This window comes from Trachemys scripta, chromosome 16 (genome assembly GCF_013100865.1).
Source record: "Trachemys scripta elegans isolate TJP31775 chromosome 16, CAS_Tse_1.0, whole genome shotgun sequence".
NCBI lineage: Eukaryota > Metazoa > Chordata > Testudines > Emydidae > Trachemys > Trachemys scripta.
Genome location: NC_048313.1, coordinates 24,865,185 through 24,877,667, shown reverse-complemented (window position 1 = coordinate 24,877,667; position 12,483 = coordinate 24,865,185). Strand labels below are relative to the sequence as shown.

General features: G+C 42.9%; 1 protein-coding gene across 4 annotated transcripts in view; it reads left to right on the top strand.

Annotated features, from left to right (window-relative positions):
- Nucleotides 1–12,483, top strand: part of EVI5L (ecotropic viral integration site 5 like) — a 78,682-nt gene that overhangs the window by 13,886 nt on the left and 52,313 nt on the right. For all 4 annotated transcript variants that reach the window (XM_034791884.1, XM_034791883.1, XM_034791881.1 and 1 more), the window contains exon 2: nucleotides 2,524–2,750. In XM_034791884.1, coding sequence (XP_034647775.1) covers nucleotides 2,569–2,750 — 182 coding nt within the window. In that variant the 5' untranslated portion in view covers nucleotides 2,524–2,568. The remainder of the gene's footprint in view (nucleotides 1–2,523; nucleotides 2,751–12,483) is intronic.

Below are 12,483 nucleotides of genomic sequence, written 5' to 3'. Positions count from 1 at the left end.
CAGTGCTCACTTTATATTTATTTTTGATTACAAGTACTTGCACCGTAAAAAACAAAGAAATAGTATCTTTTAGTTCACCTAATACAAGTACTGTAGTGTATCTCTTTATCGTGAAAGTTGAATTAATAATGTACACAAAAACCCTGCATTCAAAAATAAAATGTAAAATTTTAAAGCCTGAAAGTCCACTCAGTCCTACTTCTTGCCCAGCCAATCGCTCAGACAAACAAGTTTGTTTACATTTGCATGAGATAATGCTGCTGGCTTCTTGTTTACAGTGTCATCTGAAAGTGAGAACAGATGTTCTCATTGCAGTGTTGTAGCCGGTGTCACTAGATATGTGCCAGATACACTAAAGATTCATATGTCCCTTCGTGCTTCAGCCACCATTGGGGGACATGCATCCATGCTGATGATGGGTTCTGCTCGATAACAATCCAAAGCAGTACATACTGACGCATGTTCATTTTCATCATCTGAGTCAGATGCCACCAGCAGAAGATTGATTTCATTTTTTGGTGATTTGGGTTATGTAGTTTCTGCATTGGAGTGTTGCTCTTTTAAGACTTCTGAAAGCATGCTCCACACCTCGTCCCTCTCAGATTATGGAAGGCACTTCAGATTCTTAAATCTTGGGTCCAGTGCTATAGCTATCTTTAGAAATCTCACATTGATACCTTTGCATTTTGTGAAATTTGTAATGAAAGTGTTCTTAAAATGAACAACATGTGCTGGGTCATCATCCGAGACTGCTATAACATGAAATATATGGCAGAATGCGAGTAAAACAGAGCAGGGGACATATAATTCTCTCCCAAGGAGTTTAGTCACAAATTTAATTAACACTTTTTTTTTTTTTTTTTTTTAAACAAGTGTCTTCAGCATGGAAGCATGTCCTCTGGAATGGTGGCTGAAGCATGAAGGAGCATGCGAATGTTTAGCATATCTGGCATGTAAATACCTTGCAATGCCGGCTACAACAGTGCCATGCAAATGCCTATACTTACTTTCTGGTGACATTGTAAATAAGAAGAGGGAAGCATTCTATCCTGTAAATGTAAGCAACTTGTTTGTCTTAGCAATTGACTGAACAAGAAGTAGGACTGAGTGGACTTGTAGGCGCTGAAGTTTCACATTGTTATGTAACAAAAAAAATCTGTATTTGTAATTTGCACTTTCACAAGGGGATTGCACTGCAGTACTTGTATGAGGTGAATTGAAAATTATTATTTCTTTTATCATTTTTACAGAGCAAATATTTGTAATCAAAAATAATATACACTTTGATTTTACTTATAATACAGAATACAATATATATGAAAATGTAGAAAACACATCCAAAATATTTAATAAATTTTAATTGGTATTCTATTGTTTTCACAGTGCAATTAAAACTGTGATTAATTTTTTTGAGTTAATCGCGTGAGTTAATTTCGATTAATTAACAGCCCTATTTAGCATAATTCAGTATTCCATAGGGGAACCAGTGGCTGCTGAAACTGACAGTCTGGGTAAGAAAATGTCTGAAACAAAGGAACTACAGGAACTCACTTAAAGTTGTCCAGGTTAATGTTGTTTCAATGTTAAGTTGCTGATCAATTAGGGAACATGCTAGTTTAAAGTTGTGAAATGCTCCCATCTAACGTTGTTTGGCAGCCGCCTGTTTTGTCCACTGCTTACAGGAAGAGCAACCCATTGCAGCTAGCTGGTGGGTGGTTAGAACCAGGGTGGACCATCAGCTCCCCTATCAGCTCCCCTCTCCCCTAAGTTCCCTGTGCAGCAGCTGTCCCACTGCCATGTGCTGCTCCTGCCCTCTGCCTTGGAGTTGCTCCCAGAACTCCTGCTTGCTGTACGTGGGGAGGGCGGAAGAGGGGGGCTAATGTCAGGGTGTCCCCCCTGCTCCTGCACCCCACTTTCCCCATCTTCCATAGAGCGGGGAGGGGATGCAGGAGGGAGGGAGCTTCTAGGCAGTAGCTGCTGTTTCAGGTCTCAGCAAGCTGATTTAATTAACAAGGCAGTGTACTTAAGCCTGGGGTCAGCTACTTAAAGGGGAAATGCACATTTTTTTCTCTCATACACAGGATGTGTGTCTGTCTGCCCTCCCTCCTTTCCTGCTGCCTTGCAGAGTGTTGTGAGAGTTAACCCTTGAGGGCTCAGTCAATTGCTAGTTCATTTAGCAGTAAGGCGTTCCCTGGGAAATATCCCACCCTCTGACTCCTCCACCTCAACCAAGCTTCACAATCATCATCACTGTGTACCAGTATTAAATTGTTTGTTTAAAACTTATACTGCATGTGTGTGTATGTATAGTATATAAAATATAGTCTTTTGTCTGGTGAAAAAAATTTCCCTGGAACCTAACCCCCTCATTTACATTAATTCTTATGGGGAAATGGGATTCGCTTAACGTCGTTTCACTTAAAGTCGCATTTTTTCAGGAACATAACTACAATATTAAGTGAGCAGTTCCTGTATAGACTGTGGTGCTGTCCATGTGTATTGATGCTGCTTGTTCACTTCCAGATGAAACTTTGACTTTCCTGAAGGGTGTTCCTGTGGATTTTGCGAATGAACATCCCTGATACCCTCAGCCTTCCTGAGATGGCAAGTCCGGCAGTCAGCCCAGACTCTTCCTCCCACGAGGCTCTTTCTTCTGTCAACTCTGCGCCCGCATGCTCCCCCACCTCAGATTCAGAGAACCTAAGCCCAGATGAGCTGGAGCTGTTGGCAAAGTTGGAGGAACAGAACAGGTGAGGGAAGCTTAAAGTTCTAGTGTATCCTTGTTGCTGAGGAGGCCAAGGCCAATAGGTGGTAATTTATAATTCAAGGAGTCTGTATGTGCTGTAGTGTGCAATGTGTCATCACCTGTATCTGAACCGTAGTGTGAAACAACCAAAGAATAATACTGCTAAACTGCTCCAGCAATGTGTCTCAGCCCTGACCTGGAGGGATTGCCTCTTCAGGTGAAAGGGCAGCTTGGCCTGTAAGGCCCATACCATCCTTAGCCTCACTCCTGACTATCAGCAAGACATCAATTGTGACTGACAGTCTTGTGCTAGTGGCAAGCGTATGCAAGCTTCCTTCCCCCCACCAACAGATCACTTCAGAGATCCCCCTGCAGTCAGAAGATAAATTGTAGTGACCAAGAGTTTTTACTAAACTGGGTCACTTTTGCTTCAGTGATCTAGAAATGAAAGGCGCCATATATTTCGGCCAATCACTTGAGTTACTCTGTCCAACTGATCTCATTCTTTCTGATGTTTCATCTATCTTGAGGTGCCTACCACTTGCTCCATGGTAGGTGTAGTTCCATTTGGGTAGCTGTTTACAGAAAACCTCCACCTCACACAGTGCATAGTGTCCACAGTAACAGACCAATTATCTGGTCTGCAAAACTGGGGGCTGAACATCTTTTCCCACTGTGCCTCTTAATCTGTAGCGTGAGGCAAGTCATTTCACCATTCTGTGCCTTGTTTTACCCATCTTGAAAATGGGGGATGATAATACTTACCTTCCCCAAAGAGGGATTGTGAGGCTTAATTAGTTTGAGCCAAATTCTGCTCTTGGAGACATGCACCTGAGTCCCCTTAAAGTTGACAGATGTTACCTCTGCACATCCAAGGAATAAAATTGGTCTGTAGCATTTTTCCTGGGACAAAAGCTCTCTGGAAGGATAAAGGCAATGGCATCCCATTTCCTGATTAATATCTGCCTCATCTTCAGTTTCTGATGGGAATGATTCCGTTGTTGGTTCTATGTTTTTATAATACAAGTGAATGTGTTGTCTTTAACATCTGACCCAAACACGAGAGGTCTGGACGCTGGAAGTGTAAAGAGCCTTGCGCAGCTCAAGTTTGCAAAACCAAGGGGTAAGGGAAGGCATCAACTTCCCTGTGAGATGTGGGTGTTTCCACAGCTTGTTCTTTTTTAGAATGGGGAGACTTTAGTGTTTACACTCATGGTAATTTAACTCATGGCAGCTGGAACTTCTTTTGTCAACTGTCCGTACAAACAGTTGTTGATGATGATTCTCTGGGAAACAAAGCAAATAGCTGCATTTTAACAAAGCACAAGAATGTTGCTGAAACGTTGTAATCTGCAGCCTGTTGGAGATAGGGATGTAAATATTGTTTTTAAAAGTTAACCGTGTACATGTAAACGATTAAAATTGTATCTAGGACTGTCAAGCGATTAAAAAAATTAATCGTGATTAATCATGCGATTAACCAGTAGACTACCATTTATTTTAAATATTTTTGGATGTTTACTACATTTTCAAATATATTAATTTTAATTACAACACAGAATACAAAGTATACAGTGCTCACTTTATATTTATTTTTGATTACAAATATTTGCACTGTAAAAAAATTAAATTGTATATTTCAATTCACCTCATGTAGGTACTGTAGTGCAATCTTTTATCATGAAAGTTGAACTTACAAATGTAGAATTCAGTACACAAAAACCCTGCATTCAAAAATAAAACGTAAAATTTTAGAGCCTGAAAGTCAACTCAAACAAAAACAATGAGGAGTCTGGTGGCACCTTAAAGACTAACAGATTTATTTGGACATAAGTTTTCGTGGGTAAAAACCTCACTTCTTCAGATACATAGAGTGAAAGTTACAAATGCAGGCGTGTGTGTGTGTGTGTGTGTGTGTGTGTGTGTGTACGTACACACACATATAATGCCTGCATCTGTAACTTTCACTCTATGTATCTGAAGAAGTGAGGTTTTTACCCACAAAAGCTTATGTCCAAATAAATCTGTTAGTCTTTAAGGTGCCACCAGACTCCTTGTTGTTTTTGTAGATACAGACTAACATGGCTACCCCCTGATTCTTGACACAAAGTCAACTCAGTCCTTCTTCTTGTTCAGCCAGTCGCTCAGACAAACAAATTTGTTTACATTTGCAGGAGATAATGCTGCCGGCTTCTTGTTTACAATTCACCTGAAAGTGAGAACAGGTGTTCTCATTGCACTGTTGTAGCCGGTGTCGCTAGATATATATGCCAGATACACTAAAGATACACTATGTCCCTTCATGCTTCAACCACTATTCCAGGGGACATGCGTCCATGCTAATGATGGGTTCTGCTCCATAACAAGCAGTACAGACTGACACATGTTCATTTTCATCATCTGAGTATAATGCCACCAGCAGAAGATTGATTTTCTTTTTTGGTGGTTTTGGGTTCTGTAGTTTCTGCATCAGAGTGGTGTTCTTGTAAGTCTTCTGAAAGCATGCTCCACACCTTGTCCCTCTCAGATTTTGGACAGCACTTCAGATTCTTAAACCTTGGTTCGAGTGCTGTAGCTATTTTTAGAAATCTCACATCGGTACCTTCTTTGTGTTTGTCAAATCTGCTATGAAAGTGTTCTTAAAACGAACATGTGCTGGGTCATCATCCGAGACTGCTATAACATGAAATATATGCAGAATGTGGATAAAACAGAGCAGGAGACATACAATTCTTGCCCAAGGAGTACAGTCACAAATTTTAAATGATACATAATTTTTTTTTAATGAGCATCATCAGCATTGAAGCATGTCCTCTGGAATGGTGGCCAAAGATAGAAGGGGCATACGAATGTTTAGCATGTCTAGATTGTAAATGCCTTGCAACGCCGGCTATAGAAGTGCCATGCGAACGTCTATTCTCGCTTTCAGGTGACATTGTAAATAAGAAGCAGGCAGTATCTCCTGTCAATGTAAACAAACTTGTTTGTCTAGGAGATTGGCAGAATAAGAAGCACTACTGAGTGGACTTGTAGGTTCTAAAGTTTTACACTGGTTTGGTTTTGAGTGCAGTTATGTAACCAACAAAAATCTGCATTTGTAAGTTACGCTTTCAGGATAAAGAGATTGCACTTCAGTACTTGTATGAGGTGAATTGAAAAATACGGTTTGTTTTTGTTTATCATTTTTACAGTGCATATATTTGTAATAAAAAGTAATATAAAGTGAGCACTCTGTACTTTTGTATTCTGTGTTGTAATTGAAATCAATATTGAAAATGTAGAAAAACATCCAAACATATTTAATACATTTCAATTAGTATTCTATTGTTATAAGTGTGATTAATCATGATTATTTTTTGAGTTAATCGTGTGAGTTAACTGCGATTGACACCCCTAATTATATCGTTTAACTGGTTAACCACTGGGGCTGGTGCAGTTGGGGTTGGGCCAGCTGGAGCAGCCCCAGGGCTGAGGTTGCTCCGGCCGGCACAGTTGGGGTTAATGGTTAGAGCAGTTAACCTGTAAGACTAATTCTTACCGGTTAACCGTTTACTATTTTACTTCCTAGTAGAAGATGGATGGAGTTAGGATCAGGAGTTCCCAAACTTTTTACTAAGATGACCCGCTAAGTGCATCTTGCCTTTTTTTCTGTGACCCACACAGGATCCAAATTCATGTGGGGCCCAAAATCATATGCCAGCATTCTTCTACTCTTCTGCCAGCTTCTCCTCCTCCTTGCCCCACTGAGGAGGCACTTCAGCAACACACTCCATCCTGGCACTGCAACCCTAATCCCAGTCAGGTGCAGAGGGGAGGCCCCAAAGGCAGGGTTGGTTTGGAGTGGAAGGCCACCCACACTCACCCCGCAGCCAGGCCAAACCTGAGTGCCACTGCAACCCCATGCAACAGCTCACAACTCCCGGAGCAGGGAGCCAGGTTCACCCCCATGGGACAGGAGCTGCTCTGGTGTGAGCACAGGGTGGGCTCATTCTCTTATTCTCCTTCCCACCCACCTGGGGCCTTCTCGTGACCCATTAATGGGTTGTGACCCACCATATGGGTTAGAGGATCTGTTGAAGAGGACTTTATTAAAGTTATTTCCTTAAAGTATCTGCCAAGGACCATTTGAAATAACATCATGTGCTGCATCTTACCCTAGTAAAAGATGGTCCAGATAATCCTTGCTTCAAAAAAAAAAAAAAAAAAAAAAAAAAAAATCCCATCTCCTGTGCTTAAATGCAATTTTCAAAGTTTAAAAATAATTAGTTTAAAACTTTGATCTCCACTGTTAAACTTGTAGTGGAGATGAGTTAAGCAAGTAATTGATTATCTTCTACTCTGCATTGGCAAGAAGCATATCCTGCTAACAGGAGATTTTGACCAAGTGCCCAGCACTACACCCCACGAGAGCAAATGTGAATCCCTGTATGTGCACTCAGTATCAACACAGCACAATGGCCATGTTGCCAACCTGAGTTCCATCCCCAGGCCTCTTCTCATTCTCCAGGTGAGATTTTTTTTCTGAGTGTAAAATGAATGGTTTTGTTAGTGAGGTCTGTTCTGGTAAAACCATTCTGAGGGCACCAAAGTTGCTTTGAGGAAGTTCTATGACCAGTGTTATACAGGAGGTCAGACTAGATGATCACAAAGGTGCCTTTTGGCCTTGGAATCTGTGTCTGTTGGCTTTGCATAGTTCCAGCCCTGACCCTATAAATGCCATTTTCCTTCCTTTCATCATTAGTCGGAGGCTAATCTTCCCCCTGTAGCAGGAGGGGACTTCAGCAAACAATTCAGTCTATGATTCTCTGTCTCAAAGAATCCAGGCCACAAAAGCAAATGCTTCTCCTAGATCTCTGATTGCGCTATGGCAAGGATGCTGCTGGAGGAGGTTCCTATCAACAGGGTGACATCTGGGGGATGCAGTTTGTGGTGGGGAGAGGGAGGAATTACACAGTGTGAGGAAGAGGATGGGGGACACTGACCCTGCCAGGTACTGATCATCCTGTTTCCTCAGACTTTCCTCTCCCTGTTCCTCAGCAGCCAATCTATCAGTCCCTAATTTGATGACACTGAATCAAAAAATGGCAGACAACCTTGCCAACTGAACTTGAAAGCAGAAAGGTGCAGCTGTTGGTAGGATGACCTGATATTTAGAAAGACACCAGATTCAATACCCTTTCCCATCTTTTAGAATGTCCCCTGAAACTATACTGTGTCCCCTGTGCACTGAAACTGCCTCCATTCTGCTTCTCTCTGTGTCCCACTCAGCCCCATAATATGCCACGTTCTTTTCATCAAGAAGGTGACTTCTCTTAAAGTGACAAGAATTTTTAGAAAGGGAGACTCCTTTTCTGTTCAGGTTCATTGCTGAATTTAATAATATATTAAGAGTAACTATTAGTCTCAAATCAGGAAGTCACTCTACACGTGTTGTACTGCACAGGATCTTTTCAGGGGGAATAAGACAAAACGCCACATTTATTAGTAATACATGTATTCATTAACTCTGTATTATATGCATATAATATATTACACTTACACTCACACACACACACACACACAAACACACTCCGTCTTGTTGTTACCAATTAGTTGCTCCCCTTAACTTCACTGGCCAGGTGAGTTAGATGGGGGAGGGGAGGAGCCGGGCTTCTGCCGATCCGGATCGATGCTCCCATGTTGACAAGATGAGACCCGGGGTCCTCTGCAAGACACCTCACTTTTATAGCAGCTTTCCTCTTATGCAAATCTATACCAGATTCAAACTCTGTGTCTGTGTCCATTGGTCCTTTGTGCTGCTTTCTTTTGAGTGTTGTCCCAATGCTGCAAAGAGAGTGTTTCCAAAAGAAGGTGCTTGCTTCTAACCCCGGAGGCCGATATGTCTGCTTGTCTTTAATGAGCCCACTTGACACGTTTTATTGTCCTTGGGTCTGGCTCCCAGCCCCTCTCCAACAGTTGAGGCTGTCTGGAGGTGCTGCCTTCCATGCCTTGCTCATCCACACCTCATTCATTCAACAGGGCAATTGATTAAGAGTGGGGGGGTGGGGAGAGCTCTTGTTCTACTGCTAGCAAAAAGAAATTTTTCTTCTATCTTATTCTATCCTTAGGGGCTATAATATTCTACCAAGGGCAATGCAAAGTTTCTAAATGAGGCTTTGATACAAAGTCCCATGAAAACAGAGGTCACACGTGGGTAGACCCACCACAAGGTTATATGAAGAGGCACAATGTAAAGTCATATGAAAGTTATTAGAGATTGATCTACATTGTTAATGAATACATGTATTACTAATAAATGTGGCGTTTTGTCTTTTTCCCCCTGAAAAGATCCTGTGCAGTACTTTAAGTACAACACACGGCCCTAGCTTGTGCTGCAGATAACAAAAGCCACTTTCATTACCCATTTCTGCCCCAATAGGCATCGGACTCTGTAGCTCAGTTGTAGATTTCCTTCCCTCTCTGATTGCTCTGAGGGGGCGTACCTGGGTGTCCCTGAGCACATCCGATTTCTTAGTTGCTGAATGTTTAAAAGGAAACATGACCAGCTCTAAGCTCTATTGTCTGAGTGACTGGAGGGAAAACGCAGAATCCTGTTAAAAAATGATTCTGTCTTCAGATGCAATGGAAAGCAGAGGTCCTGTCTGCTTGTGGTGGCTGCAGATCAATGGTACTTCTAGCAAGAGTCAGGGGGTGATACCTCTGTTGTCCTGGCCAGATTACAAATTGGGTTACTGTATCTTGCATGCTTAAAACTCCCTGTGCAGTTTAATTTGTAGCTCATCTTCATTTCCTGTCCTAAACGGTAGCACGGTGTTGCTGTGTGCTGTTAAATACCTGCTGTGTCCCATCCCAGGGGTGGTAGCATTTCACTGAAAGGAGAAGAGCTCTCTTCTTGCTTTGCCTTTCAGTTTCCTTGTAAGAAAGACAAGGTGGGTGAGGTAATAAGACCAACTTGTGTTGGGGTGAGAGAAAAGCTTTCGAGCTTACATGGAGTTCTTAAGATCTGGGAAATGTACTCCGTGTCACAGCTAAATACAAGGTGGAACAGATTGTTTCGCATAAGCAGTTAACACGTTTCAAGGGACCATTCAAGGTGAAGTGGCCTGTTAACACCTCTCCAGTCATGGGGGGGGGGGGGATATATAGGAGTTGTAATAAACCATAAATCCAGTGTCCGTTCAATCCATGATTTTTTTGTGTCTTGCAAAGTTACAAATTTGCTTAAATTTCCCAGACCCGAAGAAGAGCTCTCTGTAAGCACAAAAGCTTCTCTCTCATCAATGCAAGTTGGTCTTATTACCTCACCCACCTTGTCTCTCTAATATCCTCGGACCAACGCAACTACAACAACACTGCATATAGTTTCTCTGTAAAACACTTCAGTATCCTGAAATGTAGGGCCAGTATTTCAGCTGATTTAAATTGCCCTGTTTCTATTGACTTCAGTAGAGCTATGCCGATTTACACCACATAGCCTGCAATTATATTAAATGGCCACGTGGTGGCATCATAAGGGAATAACAATTTAATGCTACAGTAGGCCCAGCCAGGGTTGGGGCCCAATTGTGCTAAGTGCCATGAGGGTGACCAGATACTAAGTGGAAAATATCGGGACCGCCGCAGGGGGGGACGCCTTTTTAATTGTTACACTCACCCGTCCAGGTCTTCGGCGGCAATTCAGCAGAGAGTCCTTCAGTCACTGACGGTCTGCAGCGGCATTTCGGCAGCGGGTAATAAACCTTGCCACCAAAGACAGAAGCACCCGCCGCTGAAATGCCGCCGAAGACCCGGCCGGGCGAGTGTGTAAAAAATAAATAAATAAATAATAGCCCGAACCAAAATATTGGGACAAATGGCATCCCGACCGTACTTCAGTCAGGACGCAGGACAAACTCCTCAAAATTGGGACAGTCCTGGTTTTATCGGAACGTCTGGTCACCCTAAGTGCCATGGACACGGAGTGAAAGGACTCTGATTCTTGCTAATATCTCCTATATAAGGTCTCCAGACATCTTGAGTTATCATAACACCCTGTAATCCAGGGTCATCACTTTCTGAATCATTCACCTTTTAGTCTGATACCTTCTAGTTTGATCTCTGCCCAAAGGCAGTTTTTTAAAGTTTGTTGTTTGTTTGTTTGTTTTTTTTGTTTTTTTAAGTTTGATCAGAATTCCTTCAGGCCAGGGCATGAGAGTTCAGCAGTGGAGCAAGAATACATAAAGCCACAGGGGAGTGTGGAAAGTATGTGCACTGATTAACTCCAGACTTCTGTTTTCCTAGGCAATTAAATGCAAAGGCCCCTAGCCTTAGGGTTGTCAGATCAAGGGCCCAGGAATAAGTGAACTTGGCTATGTTGTACATAGGCTGGTGTCAGTTATTCTTTCCCTTATGAAATGTAAACTTTAATGTGTTGTGTTCTAACAACATAACATTAAGGTTTACATTTAATCTATTTTTGAAAGTAGCAATGTGCTGAATAGCCCCTCCCCCCCCCAGCTAGATTAAAAGGGGTATCAAAACAGATTATTAAAGTGACTTGCAAAAGGTGACATGCTGGAGTTCATGTTGCCAGTTAATTCTGACTGTATTTAAAGGTTGGTATCTTCCTTTGAAACAGAAGACAAGAAGGGTTAAAGAGCTTAAATTGGAAATTGACAGATTCTAAGATCCTCCCACAGCAGTACAGAGGGTTTGCCCTGGCCTCTGGTTGCACTCCTTACTCCTGGGGGAATTCTGCGCCGCTGCACAATGCAGAATTTTGCAGAAATGAATGTTGTGCATGCAGAATTTCCTCCCCCTTCCCTCCCCCCCCCCAATGGGCTGCAGTGCTGCTAGCCGCCACTAGGGGCTGCTGGACCCAGCAGAGCTCAGCTCACAAATAGAAGACAAGGTGGGGGTGGGGGGAAGGGAACTGGAGGGTTCCCAGCAAGCCCTGAAGGAAGGAGGCAACGGTGCACAGGAAACTGGGACCCAGCATCAGGCTGTTTACCCCTAGAGCGCAGGGATCCAAAGGGATAGAGGGTGTGAATGACTGGGCTAGGGCAGGGCGCCCACAGTTGGCCTCTAGGGGGGCAGGCAGTGTGTGTGTCTGGGCTGGGGGGCGCAGGTTGCAACTGGGCTCTGAAGGGGAGAGGGTGTAAGTGTCTGGGGTGTGGGGGTTGCCCTACAGCTGGCCTCCTGGGGGTATAGGGTGAGAGAGTCTGGGCGGAGGAGGGGGTTGCGGCTGGTCTCTGAGGGGGTGTGAGTGTCTAGGCTGGGATGGGACATGGCTGGGCTCTGGGGGGAGGAGAGGTGTCTGGCCTCCTGGCTGGGCTCTGTAGGGGAGGGGGCAGAGAAATAGGAACTGCGTTGTTGTAGGAGTTTCTTTAACTCTCTACTCCTGGGGGAAGATTTGGTGTTTGTATTGTTACAGACATACTTGCTGAAATAATTGAATCTGGCTTGATTATGTAGTAGTATTTTGCAAATACATTTTGCAGAATTTTTTTTTTTGGGGCGTAGAATTCCCCCAGGAGTAACTCCTGGTGTAAATTCCCTCTCAAAAAAGCTCTATTGCAAGTCTAGTTAAACTTTGTTCTTAAAAGATCCCCTGACAAAAAAAGTCTGTGTTCTATGATGGAATCTTTGAGTCCGAATCACTTCCTGAAACACACAAACTTGAACTCTTATTTTTTAAAAATAAAATGTAGTAACACATTAAATGCTCCCTCCTGTTTCTGCTTTTGCTGCAGGGGGCT